General features: G+C 40.8%; 1 protein-coding gene across 2 annotated transcripts in view; it reads left to right on the top strand.

Annotated features, from left to right (window-relative positions):
• The window catches only part of Fcho2 (FCH and mu domain containing endocytic adaptor 2), a 93351-nt gene extending 85816 nt beyond the window's left edge, over positions 1–7535 (top strand). For both annotated transcript variants that reach the window (XM_060385615.1, XM_060385616.1), the window contains 4 exons: positions 109–308; positions 997–1061; positions 4718–4882; positions 5182–7535. In XM_060385615.1, the coding sequence (XP_060241598.1) occupies positions 109–308; positions 997–1061; positions 4718–4882; positions 5182–5204 (453 nt within the window). In that variant the 3' untranslated portion in view covers positions 5205–7535. The remainder of the gene's footprint in view (positions 1–108; positions 309–996; positions 1062–4717; positions 4883–5181) is intronic.
• The last annotated feature ends 13025 nt before the right edge of the window (positions 7536–20560 follow it).

Raw genomic sequence — 20560 nt, 5'->3', positions numbered from 1 at the left:
CCTTCTGCTTAGCTGTGACTCTGCAGATTCATAAGCTTCATGTTTATGTCATGAATTGCTTGTTTTACTGTTCAGGCAAAGACAGTTATTTGTTTGATTCTCTTAAAGGTATCATCAAATGGCATTCAGTCCACTCCTCTGAATCTTGCCACGTACTGGAAATGTAGTGCCAGCACCACAGATCTGAGAGTGGATTATAAGTACAATCCAGAAGCTATGGTCGCACCTAGTGTGCTTTCCAACATACAGGTTGTGGTACCAGTGGATGGAGGAGTCACAAATATGCAGTCCCTTCCCCCTGCAATATGGTAAGCTATTCTTGCATTCCAGTTGCATTTTTATTTGTCTCCAACTGCCACAGTTCTAACTTCTTAAAACTAACAATAATTGGGATACTGAAATGGCATAGTGGGTTAAGTGCTTGCCATGCAAACTTAACGACCTTAGTAAATCTGAGAACCCATGTCAAGGAGATCTCTGACTCCTAAAGTACCAGGAGCAAGCACATTCCTATACATGCATAGAATTGAAAGGACAGTAATTACAGGATTAAATGCAGCACTTAGCCTGTCGACTGGAATATCTGCTTAGTGTTTAATAGTACTAGTATAGATAATAGTAGTAGTACTAAGTAATGCCATTGCTTAAGCACTTCTTATCCCATTCCTGCCCTCTGTTAGTACTAACACAGATTCTGACAGGTCTTTAAAGTTATTAGGAATACTGTTTCCCTTGACTAAGATACTGAATACACAGGTTTGTATCATCTGACCACTGGAAATGAATGAAATTCTGTAATTTGATAAATTTTCATTACTTAAGAAAGCTACAGCATTATATTTATGTATATAATATTCAACCCATTTTCACTAGGTAATGCTGTAGCTCACACTATAGTTTTTATAATAAAAATACTTGAGGTACATTTATTGAGTGTCCATTCATGAATTAGATACTGTAAGAGACTGAATTTGAAGATACTTGTTCTTATTGTAGGAACGCAGAACAAATGAAAGCCTTTTGGAAATTATCTGGGATTTCAGAGAAGTCAGACAGTGGAGGTAAGGCTGGGCTCCTTCTCATTCTCTGTGCTGGGCATCTAGTTCAGGCCTTAGTGGGTGCATGATAGGCAAGTACTGTCCCTTTTTGCTTTTGTTTTGATTTTTAAGACAGGGTTTCTCTGTGCAGCCGTGGCTGTCCTGGACTCACTTCGTAGACCAGGCTGATCTCGAACTCACAGACATCTGCCTGCCTCTGCCTTGCTGCGTGTTGGGATTACAGGCGTGCACCACCTTCCCCAGCTGCCTGAGTTATTTTCTATTGCTGTTAGTACCTTTATTTATTCTGTGTGTGAGTGCATGCAGGTGTTGTCACAGGACAGCTTGAGCAATCAGTTCTCTTCCATCCTGTGGGTCCTGAGGATGGAATTCACATTTTGAGGCTTGGTGGCAAAAGCCTTTACATGCTGGACCATCTTGCCTTTGGTTAATTTTTTAAAGGCATATTTGTTGAACTTTCCTCCTGGAATTTTGCATCTTCAATTCTAGAACTGACCACTAGGTGGAAGTTAATACACTATGTAAAAATGTAGAAGCTGAGATTCAGAACAGTTTTTATTCTTGTCTTGAATATGCTTTCTCTTTAAGAAAAATAACTATCATAATTTTATAACTGCAAGATAAATGCTTCTTGTGTTTACATAAGAGAAATGCCTAGTAATGAAAAAAAATTTTTTTAAATAGAACTATGCCCAGGTAGATAACTCAAATAATTACAAGTGATTGAGCTTATTCTGTTCATGGGGTGCCCCGCTTTCCTCTCTCCAGTTACATAAGAAATAGCTTTGAAAATACATACAGTGGCTTTGACAAGATTCTTCGTCTTTGTTGCTGAGAGAAACTTTTCTGTTCATTCCTGCTGGAGTTAAACAGTGGTCTTCAGTTCTGTGTGGCAGTTTTAAGGAAAAACAAGTTAAGTTTCTCCTATGGACTGCATCTGTCTGTGTTCACCATATGGCTAGTTAGCATTCCAATATTGTCTTTGATTCAGATTGTGTCTTTAAAACTAGCATACAATTCCCATGACAGTCAAATCCCTGAGATGAGATTCTCATTGTCCCTCTTAGTTAATAGAGAACTCGTCTTTATAATTAGCCTCCACTAATTTTTCTTAATGAATGCCTTAGCTCTTCCAGTTTTGTTCAACTTTTTCTTTTTTGAACATTTTGAACATACCAATGTTTTTTTTTTCTAGTATTTCTGTATTTAGATTGTGTGTTCATTTATATCTGCTGTGCAGTATCAGATTTGTCCTAGGCAGTCACACTTAACCTAAGATAACCAGGCTGGCCTATGGGGGTTTTTGTTTGTTTGGGGTGTGTGTGTGTGTGTGCGTGTGTGTAGTACTTACACTTTGCATTTTTAGTCAGTAGTTATACTGACTTTTCTTCTAGCCATTGAGCTTTTGGTGAACCACACTGAAATTTCTAACTTTAACTGGAAGTAAATTAGAAATCCTGTGTATTAGGTTTACAGCCAGCTAGCAAGGAAGAGAGAATATCTTGTTCCCCTATTTCATAAAACATATAATAATTGTCAGTATACCAGAAAAGGAATTTGTTCTCTCAAAAATAAGATTTCACATTTTTTTATCCTCATTCTTAGTACTTTCCTTCTATTATTCAGCTCTGAAAGTGTCCTATTGTGAGGAAGTGGGAGAGTTCTATGAATGGTTTTGTTGTGGTCAGTCAGACCTTTACAAAGATATACCCAGATTCGAACATTGTAAAATAGAAATCTGTTTCCTAGCTCAGTACCCAGAAAAGGAGCAGGAAACGGTTGTATAAAGCTTAAAGGTTGCTGGGTGACTGCTCCTCACTGGTATTAGCAGTGAAGCGCTCACAGAGCTGAGTTGTCAGACGAGGGTGTACAACTTTCAGAACTGTGTGGACAATAGTTGAGAGTTAGGCAACAGTTCTCCACTATGGTGTGCATCACTAAGCATGAGAGTGTAGGACAGACTGGTGACAACATCTTGCTCCATAATTCTCTGTAATGGTAAACCTATGTGCAGAGGGATTAAAGTGTCTTCTTTCTGCTACAGAGTAAGTCTGTCTACTTTCCCCAACACAGTGCTTCTCAACCTTCTTAATGCAGAGTTCCCTTTAATACAGTTCCTCATGTTTGGTGACCTCCAATCACAAAATTATTTTCATTGCTACTTCATGGCTGTAATTTTCCTGTTGTTATGAATCATGAATATCTGATAGGCATCATATCTGACCCCTGTGAAGGGGTCATTTGACCCCCAAATGGGTCAGAACACTCAGGTTGAGAAACCCTTCCCTAATCAGAAACTAAGGTTAAATCAGGTTAGAATCCTTCTAGACTTACTCTTCTCTTTGTCTTTTTCTTTTTAAATGTGTATTTTTTGCTTCTGCCTTGGCCCTACTGCAGCTCCTCCTTTCCTGTCACCTAGAACCCTGATAAACTGTTTTACTGTCCTGTAGTTGGTCTCTTTACTTCGCACCTAGACTCTCCCCTCTCTTCTAGGACACTAATATGAGATCTTTTTGCCTTTCTTATCTTGGGTGTTTCCTTGTAGTTACGTCATAAACTTTTGATTGTAGCCTCGTTCTTGTTAACTATCCTAGTCTCATGGTGCTGTCCTCCACTTGCATCCTGCTCTCCAGACATTGTGGTATCGATGTGGTTCACTTAAGCCTGTTCCTACAGGTCTCCTGTTTCCATCCCAGTACCTACTTCTGCCTAAAGTGCACACCGTCGTGTTCAGCAGGTTTATAAGTTTCAACAAAAATGTATGTTTTCAGACAGCATTTATCAGATTCATTAGTGTCACTGATGCCCTTCTAGTGCTGCAGTCAGACTTAGATACACAGAAAAAATTACTATAGCTGAAAGAAAAGACTTACAAATCCCTAACAGATAATGTTGTATGACCAAAATTTTAATAAGGGTGATGCAGCTAGCCAGTTAGCTCAGCTGGTTAGACCATGGGGCTGATAAGTAAAGATGAGTAGAAAAGTGACGTGGATGCCCTCCTCCCAGCTGCCTCCTTTTCTTACCCCTTTGAGCTACATGATTTGCTGCTCAGCACACACTTCTGCTTTGTCTTGTTGTGTGTTTGTCCATGTCCCCCTCCCTCCAGTCCTCCCCATATAAGCACCCACCTCCCGTTCCCTGTGTGCTGCCCTCCAGTCCTTCCTTTATCTTTGTTGACTCTCTTTAACACACATGTATCCCAGGCATATGTCTAGTATACATCTCTGAACATTACTGTTAAGTAAAAAGATTAAGATTACTTAGTAGAAATTCAGGCTCACTGAGTAAGATTTGATTTGGAAACAGGACAGTGGTTTGTTTACTATGTACGTCTCATTAATCCACCACTGGTTGAGGTGGTTGAGCTTTGAGCAGCGGTTTTCAACCTGTGGGTGGCAATCCCTCTGAGGGTTGAATATATATCTTGCATATCAGATATTTACATTATGATTCATAACAGTGGTGAAATTATAGTTATGAAGCAGCAACAAAAATAATTTATGGTTGGGGTCACCACAACATGAGAAACTGTATTAAAGGGTTGCAGCATTAGGAAGGTTGAGAACCATTAGTTTAGATGCCTGTTTAGTTTTATTTGGTGTGTAATATATAATACTCTTTATATGGTCTTCCTTTTTTTTTTTTTTTTTTTTCAGGTTCTGGATCCCTCAGAGCAAAATTTGATCTTTCAGAAGGACCCAGTAAACCCACAACACTTGCAGTGCAATTCCTTAGCGAGGGAAATACCCTCTCAGGAGTAGATATTGAGCTTGTAGGCGCTGGCTATAGACTGTCCTTAGTAAAGAAGCGTTTTGCCACTGGTAAGTTGGGCTGTTTTGAATGCTTTACTTTATGGGAAGCACTTGGACTCTAGTAGTTTATAATTTAAAAGCATGGAATATCTATCTGTCTGTCTATCTATCTGTTTATTTATTTTTGGCCTTGCTACAAGCTGCCAGGTAGAGACAGTCTTTGCAGAGAGCTCCCGTGATGGGCATAGATGCTGTTCTAAAGCACTGTGAACCGTGGAGCCCACCCAGAGCTGTGCCTGCAACACAGAGAGATTGTGGTCGTTGAGCATGTTGGAAACTAGCTGCAGGGTCTGCTTGCTGTTTTTCAGGGCGGTACCTGGCGGATTGCTGACGGACCCAGAATGCGGCTTCTCAAGGGGTAATTCGGACATGCCACTCTGTATCGCCTGCTCTTTCCAAACACTATTTTTACTTGTATGATGTCCTTCAAACTTCGTCCTTGAAGGCTGACTATAAACATTAAATTGCACTTTCAAAGTGAGTCATTGAAAGGAAGAGCACTGAAATGACCTTGTACACAGTAAATGATCAAATGCAATATTCAGGAAGCACATGTATTGAAATTGTCACTGAAATGACGTTTATTACCTTCCGTGTCTATGTTCTTATAAAGGTTAGAATGTAGTAACAAGCCTAAAATTTCAGGAAAGCAAGCACAAAACTATTTAGCTTTCCATAAGTATTTAGACTCAGAGATAGCTTTGAAGTTCTATAAGTTTGATATTGAATGAATATAAACAGAACATGAATTTTAAGTTTTGAATGTTAACTCAGAACTCAATTTAATTGAGTTATGTGCCATAAGGTAATCAGACCAGAGTCCAAGTTGTATGCAAACAAAAAACAAAACAAAAAAAAGCAACCCTATAATCTGATTCTCATAAGCATATTAATAAAAAGTATAAATGGTGTTTTATATGATTTTTTAAAATTCTCAAGTGCAATGTGTTTTAAAATAAGCTTGCAAAGGACAGCAGAAAAACCTACTTCTGCAGTTAATTTACTATAGAATTGTGATTGTTTTGATGAATTAATGCTGTAGATTTAATTTATTTTTATATGGATTACATAATGTGTGCCTTTTAAAACAGTAACAAAAACCAGAAATGTGCCTCTCTAGTTTGTGTTAATTAATGTGCCTCACTTTTTTCTCTCTCTGGATCTTATATTCAGAATCATACAGTGGTCAAGCATATTTAAAAGATACTTACAGTTTTTAAAATACCTTTGGCCTGTAATTGAGAAGAAAATTCAAAGTAACTAAAAGGTAATTTATATTTTAAAATCCTGGCGTATTTTTTCAGTGATGCACTGTAGCCACTAAAAAACAAATCAGCCTAATGGAGTATGTTTACTGGGAATAAAATTACTTTCAGATATTCAACATTAACCTCATTACAAGTATGTGAAGTGGACAAGCTCTGAAACTATGATGATAAATTGGTAACTGGTATTTTAACTCTAATTTAGCATTTCCTTTGACCTATTTATCAAGGAAAATTTATACACTAAGTTACTATTGTAAACATGTTTTCTAGCATTTTATGAATAATTTTTTAAAAGATGCATTTTTGTCAGTGAGAAGTATTGTCACTTGTTTTGATTTTAACAGTTAGAAAATTGGTCAGATTCCCATGTGGTGAGGATAGGTAAGGTATTTGAAGTGAAGGATTGGGCTAAGTGAACTGCTCATGCTGAGTAGTAACTTCATAGCAAATTCTTATTAACAGAATAAAAGAAATATCCTTTAGACAAAGTTTTATAATTTACAAATGGGAATTTATGATAAATACCAATGTCCTTTATTTTTCATAGAAGTCATAGTTTGTGTTATATCTGATAATTTATATAAAACCACTAATTATTTTGTTAAGCTTTATAGAACATAAAACTCGTTACTAGACACTAATATAAAAATCTTGCTATACTAAACATAGCAGAAAATCTACTCTTCATGTATGTAATACAAAATGAGCATTTTTATATATTCAGTGTCATTCCAGTTCTAAGTTTAGGTTTGGTTTAAGTAAACATAAGACAGTTTAGTCCTTACTAGCAAAATTAGAACTTCTAACTCTTAAGTTCTTTAAAATGCCAGTTACAATTACCCTTACTAAACTCTTGACTCAATCTGCTTTTATTGGGCAGCTAATGCTATTGAATTCCTGACACTGCTACAATGTCTGTCCTTAATCAAGTATTACCTTAAAATGTTTAAATGCGTGAAGTGGTTAACCTCGTGCACTTTCTTAATCCCTACAGCCTTCATGCCGAGTGTTGCCATGCAAGATTATACTGGGGACAGGTTACAGTTTTAAAGCCATATGCGTTTATAGTGATTGTTTTCCATGTAAAAATTCACTAATGTTGTTTAAAATATTAAAAAAAAGGCCCAGTAGATTCAGTGGGGGACTATTTTATCTAGCAAGCTGGTTCTTGCTTGTGTACAGTGATAACTTTGTAGCTGCTTCTTTAACCAAGAATTTGTAAACACAGAACTCTTTAACAAGTGTGAGCTTTTAAGGATCATTATTTACTACTTTGGGTTGTAATTAGAGCACATCTATCTTCCAAAATTTTGTAAATATTTTTGATTTTTTTTCATAAAATGTAAATTTTACATAAAAGTTGTATCCCTAATAAACGTGTAATATATAATTTAGCAGTTGATTTTATGTGCCTTTGTATCCCTATTCACAGATGTGTTATAGATGTAAGGACAGTCAAGCTGAGGAAGGAACTTTTCCAGAACTGTTTTTCCTTTTGTGGTAATGGGGGTTGAACCTAGGGTATGGTGGCTGCTAGGCAACTACTCCTAACACTGAGCAGATTTTGCACTGTAGGGCGCCATGTGTGCTAGCATACAGATTGAATAGCTGAAGTTTTTAACATTTATAAATGTTCTGAAATTGATGGTGAAATCATGATGAGGCAAGAGAGGTGGCTCAGCTGGGAAAGGTGCTTGTCACCAAGCCTGAGTTCAGTTCCCCAGACCCATGCAGTGGAAGGAGGGAACTGACTCCCTCAAGCCACCCTATGACCTACATACACACACAGTAAGATAGCAAGTAAATAAATGTAATTTTAAAATTAAAAAAATCATGTCAGAGGTTAGGAACATCAAGTCTGGAAAACAAAACCAAAAACCCAAACCAGTGGATTTAGGAAGGAACAAAAGGATAAATAAGAAAAGAAAAAAAAATTATTTTAAATAGTGACATTTTGTCATAAAACAAACAGTATAATTATTTAGGTTTAGTCACACCACATATCTCATGGATCATTCTCTCTCCTCTACTAGACAAAGTGAGCGTTGCTGTGACATTCACAGTCTGAGGTGGAGCCCAGACCAGACTAGCTCGCCCCTTAGTCCTAAGCAAAGGGAGTATCTTTGCTCATACAATAATTGAGAAACTCAGGCCCCCTTCCATTTCATTATTCTGCAAAAAACCCTCATTTGGCCGTCAGATGGAAAAAAAGCAAAGACTTTGTTAGTTTTTTTTTGTTTGTTTGTTTGTTTTGTTTTGTTTTTAATGGGTCAGGCCCAGATAAGGAATCATTTGTTCTGCCTATGTTCTATGAACTAGGCTTTGATCATATAGCCTTAGTTGACTGCAGGAAAGATGAGAAATGATGTACCCCAGGATGTGACAAGAAGAAGAAACCCCAACCTAGATTCAAACAGCCAAGTCCTGTGCTACCAACTATGTTTCTTCTCTGTTTTGTTAATTTTTCTGACTCTTCTTTAAACATGCATTTGATATAGTATGTAGCTTTCCATAAATTCTATATATTGATATTTTATCCTTATTTTTAATATCTGATTCTTACACTTTTTTCTAAATTACATTTATTATTTGTGTATGTGCTATCCTGTATGTGTAGAGGCCAGAAGACTGGGAGTCTTTTGGCTATTCAAACCAATTTAAATGGCCTTCCTTGCCATGGACTCCCTCTGTAAACTTTGTATATTTTGTGAACTCTCAAGGCAGGAAAGTGGCCAGGCACCCCAGACATCTCTAAGGGCCCCAACTGTTGTTTTCTAATGGCTGTAACAGCTCATACCCACCCTACAAGAAAAAAAAATTTTTTTCCACCAATCTCTGAAAGTGCCGCAGAAACTTACCAATCCCTCAACGGGAAAGCCCACCAATCCCTGAACTCCCTCAAGCTCAGGAGCAATCCTGGATCCTGGAAACTCTGACGCCTAAGAAATCCAGCGTACATCCTGCCTGCTGCTCAGTTTGCTGCTGCTTCTCACCTGAGCAGAGGCAACCACCCTCCTGGGTTTTTCCCTTCCAATAAATCTCTTGTTAGGCTGGTGGTACAGTGTGAGTTTGTGGTATTCCTTGGCTCCCATGGCCAGGCTACCTTTCACTTCAGAGCTGAAACACTTAGAGTCATTTCTCTTTATGCCTCCATGTGGGTGATTAAACTTGGGTTGACAAGCTTGACAGCAAAGTACTTTTCCTGGCCTAGCCTTCTCACCAGGTCTTCCATTCATCTGCCTAATGTTCCTGAATGATCATTTGTGATAACTCAGAAACAGTTGTTTATCTTTAGTAGTCAGTTTTATCTGTCAAAATTAAGGGCTGGTAAGATGGCTCAGGAGCTAAAAGCCTGGTGATCACAGTTCAATCCCCAGGTCCCGCAGTGGCGGAGAGAACCAACTCCCACAAGTTTTGCCTACTGTCTTTTATAATAAAAGGAAAAATCAAATGTTTTAAAGAAATCTGAGAAAAGTTGAAACTAGGCAAATATTTTACTCACATCAAAGGATCTGCAAGATATCTGGTATTGGTATTGGTCAGTGGAAACCTTTTGGCTTTTTCCTCCTGGCTGCAGTGGGGACCACAGCTCTAGGCAGAGCATGGTTCCATCATAGGTAGACAAGGGGCCGTTGTATTATGTGTGTCTTTTTGGCCAGGAGGGTAAAAGCTTTTCTAGAAGCTCCTGGCACCTCTTCGCTTATGTCCAGTTGGCCAGATTATATATGAATCAGAGATGGCAAGAAACCTTCATATAAGGCGAATGAGAGAGAATGGGTAGCCATTGAAAAGGAACTCATTGACAGCCACAGAATATATTATATAGGTAATAGTCCTAATCCTGACTAACCCTCATCCTAACCAGTTAAATCTTTGCTCCCATTCCAGTCAACTGTTTTTTTCTTCTGAAACAGAATCTCACTATGTAGCTCTGGCTGGTCTGGAACTTGATACGCTGACCAAGATGGCTTCAAACACAGAGGTCTGCCTGCTTACACTTGCTGAATTCTGAAATTAAGCCTGTGAGCCACCACACCTAGCCTTAGTCAGCATTTTAATCAGTTTTTAGCAATGTAAAATAACAAATGAGCAAGATCAACCTGAAAGTAAATATCTAGTATTTTATCTTTAGAATAGTAAATTCCCATCACCATTCAACATAGTAATTTAAACCCAGTAGTTTTTTTCCTCTTCAATATCTGTGTCATTTAGTAATCACTGGGGATTTTTCCCTAGGAAAATATGATGAACAAATAGATATATCAAAAAGATTTTTATTGTAATATTGTTTCTACTATGACAAAATTGGGAGGATGGCCAAAAGAGTTGATAATTCTCATGTGATGAAATGCTATGTAGCTACTAAAAATACTGACTTAGGAGCCAAAGGCAGGTAGATCTTTGTGAGTTAGCTTTGTCTATATAGCAAACTGTAGGCCAGCCAAGGCTGCAGAGTGACACTGACACATTTAAAAGAACAAAAACAAAAAAACTGAAAATAGTTATTGTCTTCATCACTATTCTGTTGGTGTGAAGAGACAGCATGATCATGGCAACTCTTCTAAAAGAAAGCATTTAATTGAGCAGGCTTACAGTTCCAGAAATTTAGTGTGTTACCATCATGGCTGGGACCTTGGTGCCACACTGGCAGCCATGGTGCTAGAGAAGGAGCTGAGAGTTCTACACCGAAATCCAAAGGTAGCAGAAAGAAAAGAGCCGCAGAACCTGGTTTGGGCTTTTAAAACCATAAAGCCCACCCCTAGTGATGTGCTTCCCCCAACAAGACCACCCCTAAACCTTCTCCAGTAGGGCCACTCCCTGCTGTCAAATATGTGAGTCTGTGCTGGCCATTCTTATTCAGACCACCACATTCCGTTCCCTTACCTCAACAGGTTTGTACCCATATCACAGTGCAAAAAGCGTTCAGTTCAACTTGAGAAGTCCTCCTAGTCTATAACAGTCTCAACATTTTAAAAGTTCAAAGTCTTTTCTGAGACTCAAGACAAACCACAATCTCTATCATAAAGCAGATCACATCCAACATAAAATGACACAGAGTACACAGACTGGACGGGGACTCACATGGCCATTAGTATGACAGAATGACCTCCAGGATCAGCTTCCGGGAGGCAGCTGGATTTCGTTCTGGAGGAAGGAGGGTTAAACAGGACTTTGGGAAGTGGGTGGTAACTTCAGGGTGGGCCAGTGTCTTTTGCTGGAGGGCTATTGTCCCAAGACACCTCTTTAGCATACGGTAGCATTCCAGGAATCTCAGGTGCTTACTAAACAGTTGTACCAGAAAGGGAGTTGAACCTGTAATTTCCCAAAGGACTAGGGGAGGTTCCTCAGGTAGAGGGTGTGGGGATTTGGACTGCCAGATCAGGTAGAGAAGAGGGTCCCCACTGACAAAGGGAGTCTGACAATTTGCACAAAGCTCAGGGCTTCCCATTAATGCCAGATTTTGACTTTGACCATAGCAACACAGAAACCTCAAAGACTACCCCCTAGTAAAACATGTCCTCCAACAAGACCACACCTCCTGATCCTTCTGTAGTAGTGCTACTCCTTGATGACTAAGCATTCAAATACAGGAGCCTGTGGGGGCCATTCTTATTTAAAACAGTACAGTTACTGGTACTGAAACACTGACACAATATTATCAAGTGGTTAGTGAGAAAGTGCCCTTTCATATTTTCTTTTTTGAGACAGCTGGCCTGGAACTATTAAGTTCCCAGGCTGCCCTTGGACCTGTAATCCTTCTCCCTCAGCCTCCCAAGTGTTAGGATTAGGAGTATCCACCACCACACTTAACCTTTTTTCATTTTTGTAAGTGTGTACATATGAGCACAGGTAACTTCATGGAACCCTCACCAAGCTATTACAGCTTGTGGATGGCGATTTTTATTTTCTGTGTAGTCCAGATTGGCCCTAACCTTACTATGTAGTCTAGCCTGACCTCAAACTCTTTGTAGTCCAAGCTGGCATTGAACTCAGGATTCAGCTGCCTTAATGTCCTGAGTGCTAAGTTTACAAACATGCCACTACACAAGTTTTTAAATCAGAAGCTGGAAGTTATGTACTGGAAACCCAAATTCTGCAAGAGGGTATTTCTATTAATTCAAATGCATGAACAAATGTTTCTTTGTCCTGAAGGAAAGGGCATTGTATGAAATATCTAAAACAGACTATTGCAGATAACCTCTGAAAGCAGGTGTTTTATTGGCAGGCAAACAATGAGGAAGAGAAAAAGACAACCCTATGTGTTTCCTGAAGTTTTTGGGTAAGAGATACAGTAATTTTAAAAATACAAATATTTTCAAGTTCAGTAATTAACCAGAAGTAATGTAGTCTGTCAAACATTCCAAGGTATGCAGATTTTATATGGCTTCAATAAATTTTCCAGATATTATCTACTTTGCCATAAAAGTCCTAGAAACAACAATCTCTTGTTTGGCTTTTCATGTGAATAACTGCAAACCATATCACCTGGAATTTCTTAGAGCAGTCAAGGAAAAATACCTAGATATCATCAATGACTCTGAAGCCAGTTTCCCAGAAGAAATGGGGAGGGGGCTGGTTCTGCACATGAGCTGCTGCTGTGTAAGCCCCAGTTGGTGCCCACCGAAGGTTTTATTTTGGGGTGTGTGATGCTGAGGATTGTACTTAGGCTTCGGGATCTGGACATGGCCACCAACATCGACCTCCGACTCTCTGGAGATTTTAAACTGGAAACACTTGGTGAAGGTGTGCTCTGCTTTCACAATGGTTTCAAACCCCACCATTCATTCCTCTTGTTTGAAAAAAATAGTGCCACTTTTTTTTGTCCTACAGCCAAGGTGTCTCGAAGTCTCCAAAGTTGGGCTCTGTCCTTTGAAGTTCTAGAAATGTAACCTTGTTGATCCACTGAAGCACAGCTCTCTGAATCATGTTGTTACTGGGTCTGGTGAAGGGCATCTTTTAAATGTGAGATAACTTCCTGGTAGTGGCCATTTGGTGGATCATGGCAGCCCCTACCTCTGTGATAGGTGGTAAGATTAAGAAAATGGTCACTTCTAATGGCAGCCTGCTTGTTCTGTTCTGTTTGATTAGGAACACTCTAGATTGCATTCTACGTCCACTGCTACATGCAAACTTAGTTCTAAAGTGCCAGACTGTATAGATACACTTGAGGGAAGTAATTCTAAAGATAATACCAGGAAAGAGCATTGCAGCTAAGCAGAAGCATGTTGCCTGGGGATGGCCTAAAGTTCAACTATTGAATCTCTGGTGAGGGAATCCATCTCATGAACACACACTTTCTCTTAAAGTATATATTTAATAATTTTGGACTTGTGTTTTAAATGGGTACTTTTCTCTGGTATCAGTTTTTGACTGTTGAAAGAGAACTGAATCTGATAATGAAATCTATAGGAACTCAGAATATATTTTTAGATGGTAAAAGAGTGATAAAATAAAACTCAGCACAGTCAGGTGTGGTGCATGCCTTTGATTTCAGCCCTTAAGAGGCAGATTTCAGTGAGTTCCAAGCCAGCCTGTCTATAAAGTGAGTCCCAGGACAGCCAGAGCTCTCAAAAAACAAAACAAACAAACAACCCACAAAAACCCGCCTCATATCACTACTCTCTGGTTTGTGGTGGAAAGTAAAATTTGTTAATGATCTGTGAAGTTGTACAATTATTTCCAGGAAGCCTTTAGTCCTCCTAGTTGGCTTCATAAACTGCACTATTAGCCAGGCAGAAATATCAGAAGCATACACTGGTTATTTTCTGTCTCCACACTAGTGATCTAGCAGTATCTGATAAACACATACCCAGCCTGTCAGCAGAGCATGTGCTAGTTGAAGCCATTTGTTTTCTATCTGGTCAAGTGGTCTAGTTAAACCAGGGGAAGCCAGTCAGGGGTACTAGATATGCCAGAGACACCGATGGGCTTGTGGGCACACCCAGAGAACTGCACTTCATCGTCTGCAGGAGCAGCTACATGTGCGGCTGAATCAGGTGGGCTCTGAGTGGAACAAGCATGTGTCAGGGTTGGAGATCTTGCTCCCTCACTGCTGATTCACAATAGTAGCAGCATCCTCCTGGCCTCCTCTTTGTGGGCAGGCACCCCTTCTGGTTTCAGTCTGCCTCAGAAACTATCAGTGTGATTTCCTCCATGAGCACTTGTCAAGGCTCTCTTGCCTTGCAAGGTTGAGAAATCCCCACAAGCTGGAATAGTACGACGTCCAGAGTATCCTCTTTGACTTCCAAGTACCGTTCTTCTGCACCCTTTGCTCTCCAATACTTTTTCTTCTCTTTTTTGTTTGTTTTGTTTTGTTTTGTTTTTTGAAAAAGAGTTTCTCTGTGTAGTCCTGGCTGGCCTGGAACTCTCTCTGTAGACCAGTCTAGCCTTGAACTCAGAACTCAGGAGATCTGCCTGCCCCCCCCTCCTGAGTGCTGGGATTCAAGGTGTGCCCACCACTGCCTGGCTGATCTCCAATACTTTAGCCGAACAGACTACAGACTCCTCACTAATTCCACTGCCCCTTTAAAAGCCCTGGGTTCTGCCCATCATGATTTCCTGCTCCACCTAGAGTGTTCACCTCTTTTCCTTCATCACTGGCTTTCAAAATCGTACTGAAAAAGGCTCTGTGTGTATTCAAGCCTGCAAACCCATACGCCCATATGCGGAAGCTAGAAGTCATATTTGGTGTCTTCCCCAGTCGCTCTTAACCTTATATTTGAAACAGGGTCGTTCACTGAACCTGAGGCTTACCAAATGGTCTAGATAGACGGCAGGCACTTTATCAACGGCCATTTTGATCTTTCAGAAGATTTTTTTTTAATGGAATAAAAAGAATCTTGTCAGGGCTGGAGAGATGGCTCAGTGGTTAAGAGCACTGACAGCTCTTCCAGAGGACCAGAGTACAGTTCCCAGCACCCAGATGGCAACTCACAACTGTCTATAACTCCTATTCCAGGAGATCCAACACACTCACAGACATACATGCATTTAAAATTCCAATGTACATAAAATGAAAATAAATTTAAAAAAATTAAAAAAGAATCCTGTCATCTTCAGAATTCTTGCAAACAGTGACTCCACTGGTTAGTTGTTGTTGTCAATTTGGCACAACTGAGTCAGGTTGCCCTGTGTTTTGGAGCATTATTCTTGACTGCTAGTTGATGTGCAAGGGCCAGCCCCCCTCGGGAAGCACATCCCGAGGTTCTGGGCTGTATGAGAAATTTGGCAGAGAGCAAGCAGTAAGCAGCAATTCTCTGTGGTTTCTTCTTCAAGTTCTGCCTTGGGTTCCTGCCTTGGCCTTTCTCCATGATGGAATGTAACTTTTCTTCCCAAATTGTTTTTGGTCCTGGCATTTATCACAGCAACAGCAAGCAAACTATAACAGTGACAATAATGAGACACAAATGCAAACTCTTTGCCTTCACATGGTTGGGGGACATTTGTAATTCAAAACACCCAAGTACAGTGAAGGAGTGTCAGGGCAGTAAGAGTCCAGCAGAATAGGGCATCATTCAGGTGAACCACCTGGAGGCAGCTATGCAGGACCATTTGCCTAACAGCAGCAGGGCCAAACAGGAAGGATGCCTTTGGATTGTACATGTATGTTAGAAACAAAGCCATTCTGAGGAGCCAAACTAAACAACAGTAAAAAGGAACCCAATTAGCATAGAGGTGAGCAAGACATGATGCACCTCATACAGGAAGGACAAAAGGGCAGGACATAAGTCATGATCCGGGAGAGCATGATGCAGAGAAGAGGGGAAGGGCTGCTTTGCTGGGAGAGTGGAAGCCTTGAATGAGCAGCTCCACCAAAACAATCTTCATGGCAAGAGCCAATTGTGTAAATACATTTCCACACTTAGACTTTGGCACTTCCAGGACCTGTGCCCTATTTGGATCCTGGCATACCTGGCCTTTCTCCTCAGCAGTTATCAGGACCAATAGGTCTGGTTGGTTGGCCTGAGAGGATGAACTCTCCTTGACTTCTGCCTTGAATCAGGGCATGTCCTGGTTTCACTTGGTTTTCCTTTTTCATTTCATTAATAGAGTTTCAGTTATCTTCTATCCAGAAAATATTCTCTGAGCACCTGGATGACCAGCCAGGTACTTTGTTATGTGCAAGGGGACATTGTGATTAGCAAATCAGACAAGTCTCTGCCTCATGGAGCACACTGACTTTCAAACTAAAAGAATTGTATTGGGATGATGAGGCTGCGAGGCTGTTAAAATTAAGAAAAAAAGTGTATTTAAAAAGAATCCACTTTAGTCATGGAAAAACACCAGGTCACAAAGGAGCAGGTTTGTGTTCTGGAAGAGTCTCTTCTCAGCCAGAGAAGTTGCACGACTCATCATGGGAGCTTGGCTGCTTGGAAGGGCAGCTGCTCTGGACATTCTGGAATACAGAGCCTTCATGCTCCAAGGAGAGGCACTCCCCGTCCCGACCCCAAGACAGGCCTGCTAAACAGGTATCCAGCTTCTGAGGTGACCCCTAAAGCAATTTTTAAAAAGTATATATCTCTTTGCTCATGTCTAAGTTGACAGATTTTTGTCATAAGTTTAAACGAAGGCATTTACACTATGGCATGCTGCGTATGTAATGTGCCATGGTGTTTTAAGTATTCTGTCTGTCTGTCTGTCTGTCTGTCTGTCTGTCTATCTATCTATCTATCTATCTATCTATCTATCTATCTATCTATCTATCTATCTATGTAATTTTCTGAGACAGGGTTTCTCTGTGTAGCCTTGGCTGTCCTGGACTCACTTTATTGACCAGGCTGGCCTTAAACTCACAGAGCTCCGCCTGCCTCTGCCTCCCAGAGTGCTGGGATTACAGGTGTGGGCCACTGTGGTAGGCTTGTTTTAAGAATTTTTTTATCCAATGTTCCTGCTTTTAAAGATGCCTGGCAGGATAAGCATTCTTTAGTGATGTTAAAAATGCTCATAATTTACCTAAAACTTCTGTGGTCGGTGATTTTATGTATGTGTCACTTAAGCTAAACTGTCACCCAGGTGACATGGGACATCAGTGGGGAAGTCAGCTAACACAGCCCAGAGGCTGATCTACAGGTGCTCCAACCAGATGATTGAGAGAACATCAGAGACTGCCAAATGGCATCTTTAGTGGTGAAAACTGGCTTGTTGCTATTAAGTATCATGATCAATGCCAACAGTGGGTTACCCCGGGGGAATCAGGTATCAAGACATGTGCATTGGCTTTTGAAATATCCCCTACCCTGGATGAAGGTATGGGCTTCATTTCTGACTGAAAACAGGGAGCTGGTGTGTGTGACAGCATGCTACTGTAGACTGAGCTCCTTTGAATATGAGGCAGAGGGCCTAAGACTTTGTGGCTAGGCTGCTGAACCAGACACCTTTCAAACAAAGCAAACCAAAACTAAAATATTCTGGATAGGTGTGTGTGTGTGTGTGACCACCACATGCCTGGCTTCTTACCCAGGTCCTGGTGATTTAAACTCTGGTCTTTATTCTCACACAGCAAGTGAGTTACTCACGAGCCATCTCCCCAGCCCAGAGATCTCTTTTTTCCCTATGACCCTCTTTAAGGTGAGACCTCATTACAAAGCCCTGGCTGGCCTAGAACTCAGAGGTACACTTGTCTCTGCCAGCATCCTTTTGGTTAACCTGCCAGGTCCCATTGAGCATGTCTTGCAGAGCAAGCCAAGCAAGGAGCTTCAGCTTTTGCTCATCTGAGGGTATCTCCATCTGTCCCAACAATAAATGACAGTTTTGCCAGATGTGGGAATCTTTCCAGTGTTGTTAGACGGGGTCTTACTGTGTAGCCTGGGCTAGCTGGGGACTCACTTTGTAGATCAGGCTGGACTCAGACTCACAGAGCTCCTCCTGCCTCTGCTTCCCGAGTGTTGGGATTACAGATATGTGCCACCATGATGGTTGGATGTAGGATTCTTAATCAGTTTTTTTAAAAAAAATTCACTGTGGGCCTTCTGGTCTCCAATTTTTAATGAGAAATCTGCCAGTGGCTACCTTACTTATCTCTTGCTGTCTTCAAGATGTTCTCTGTCTTTTTAAAGTTTGGTTGTGGGCCTTCCTTACAGGTGATTGATGGCCTCAGTTGCCTGACCCTGAGCTTTTGAGCTACAGGATTGTTGCTCCCAGCCTGCACTGGTCTCTGTTGCCTGACTGGTCCCAGCTGGCAGCAGAACATTAGGCTTTCCAAGCCTGGGGAGTGCCAGTCACCTCCAAACCTGGCTGTAGTGGGTAAGCACTGACCTCCCAGAGAGGAAAGTGCCTTCTTCAGTCCTAAGTTTATCTATCCCTCTGAAGGGAAGAACAAAATCTCTGAAAATCCAAATAGAAGAAAATTGCACATCGCAGAGTCCTGCACTGGGGGAACTGCATTACCTCAGCCCACCCAGTTTCTGGAGATAGACAGCCAATCATCAGAGAAGGGATGCAGAACATTATATCCTGAGGGATACTGCTGAGGGAGGAGGTGTTGGGATTTGCTTTGCAGGCATAGTCCTCAAACCCACTAGGTTCAACGAGTTCAAGTTCCAGAACCATCTGGATGATATAGCTCGCTATGCAGACAAGATTCCCCTCCTGAATACAGAACTGTAAATATAAACGTGAGGCCACCAACAGCAGACTGTGGCCAGACCGTTAGCCCAAGCCTACTCCAAACCCTAGCAGGTTCCAAGTTCTGACGGTAAACAAGGCAGATTTGATCTTGCTTGAACCCAAGAATGAATGAAAGCAGTTCAGAGGTGAAGTCAGCTGTGGCTTGAACAGCGTTCAGGGAGGGAGCATGGGGCTAACACTGAAGCTACAAGGTGCAATAAAATAGAAGCATCAAAAAAAAAGTCATGATTCCAGGAATGCGTTTAGTTATTTGGAGAAAATATGTTGGTTCTCAGACTTGGTTCTGAAACCAACTTAATTTTGTTTATATAGAACTGTTTGTTAAGAATATGGTCAAGGAGCTAGAGAGATAGCTCACTGGTTAAAGAGTGCACATGGCTCTTGAAGAGAACCCAAATTGGGTTTGACTTGCTTTGCAAAATGCCCAGTAGAATCTGGCAAGCAAAATGAATGGATGCTAGACAAAGACTCAAAGCCAAATGTCGACCAGCAGGTGAAGACAGGTGTATCTGTGAATTCCTGGCCAGCCACGGATTCATACTGAGATCCTGTCTTCAAAAGAAAGTAATGGTATATGCATTCAGTAACAGCTATGGAAAGAAAGAGGTCATGAATTTGAAGGAGTAGGTAGGATTATATGGGAGGGTTTGGAGAGAGGAGAGGGAAGGGAGAAATAGTGCAATTAAATTATACTCTCAAAAGGAGTCAGCAGCACTGAATCACCTGTAACTCCAGCTACAGGGGATCCAGTGTCTTCTGGCCCCTCAGAAACCTGTACACATCTGACACACACATGCACACATGTGCACACATGCACGTAAAACAGACTCAAAGAAGAGACTGATCAAAATTCACCGTATACATACATAAAACTCTCCAAAAACAAAACATGAAAAATTTCATCAAACAAGTATCATTACTTTATTTCTAATTTTCATTATTAAAATAAATTAAGTTTTTATTTAAAAAATAGAATGCACAGATTATAGTGCTGACTTAGGTATTTGGACAGTTTTAGATTTAAAATTTTTTTCATATGATATGTTCAGATTACATTTTCCTCTTCCCCAGCCCCTCCCACATTCTTCCTGCCTCCCCACTCACCCAATTCCACCTGTCAACCCATCTCTCTCCCTCTCTTTTTAGAGAACAGATAAACAAAAACACAAAACAAAAACAAAACCCCCAAAGAAACACACAATCAAAAAGCATAATATACAAACAAAAGACCAATAAGACCAAACAAAAAATACCCAAACAAAGTAATAGGAGAAAGTCTAAGCCTATAGGTGGGCAGTGCACCTTGCTTGGGCAGCACAGTAGAGCTGGCCTTGATGTCATGGGTGGATGAGCCAGCTCCAAGTACATAAGAGTGGGAGTGCTGGCTCTGCCCCTTGCTCTCTCTGGCACTGGATGAGCCAGCCGGGCAGGAGAGCTTGCCCCAGTGGTATAGAAGAGCTGGTGGGTTGACCCACCTACCACCCCAACACCTACTCCATCAGCAAACTGGAGTGGGTGAAAGAGCTGCTCCTGCAGATTCAAAGCTGCAGGATCTCCACGACACAGGGCAACAACAGGGTATCTGAGAGGCGTCCAGTGAGGTTACAGTGTTGATGGTGCAGCAGAAGACAGAGGCCTCAAAGCCAAACCAAAACCTCACTGCAATGAACATTTGCAAGCAAAGAAGTGTGGGCAGAATGATACACTGTGGGACACACTGTGACACACTACAGCTTCCACAATGAGAATTTTTCTTTCTCTTTTGGGGAGGAGGTTGCAGGAGTGGAAAGTG

This window comes from Meriones unguiculatus, chromosome 6 (assembly GCF_030254825.1).
Source record: "Meriones unguiculatus strain TT.TT164.6M chromosome 6, Bangor_MerUng_6.1, whole genome shotgun sequence".
Classification (NCBI taxonomy): domain Eukaryota; kingdom Metazoa; phylum Chordata; class Mammalia; order Rodentia; family Muridae; genus Meriones; species Meriones unguiculatus.
Note: the sequence above shows the minus strand (reverse complement) of the source record. Positions and strands in the feature narration are given on the sequence as shown.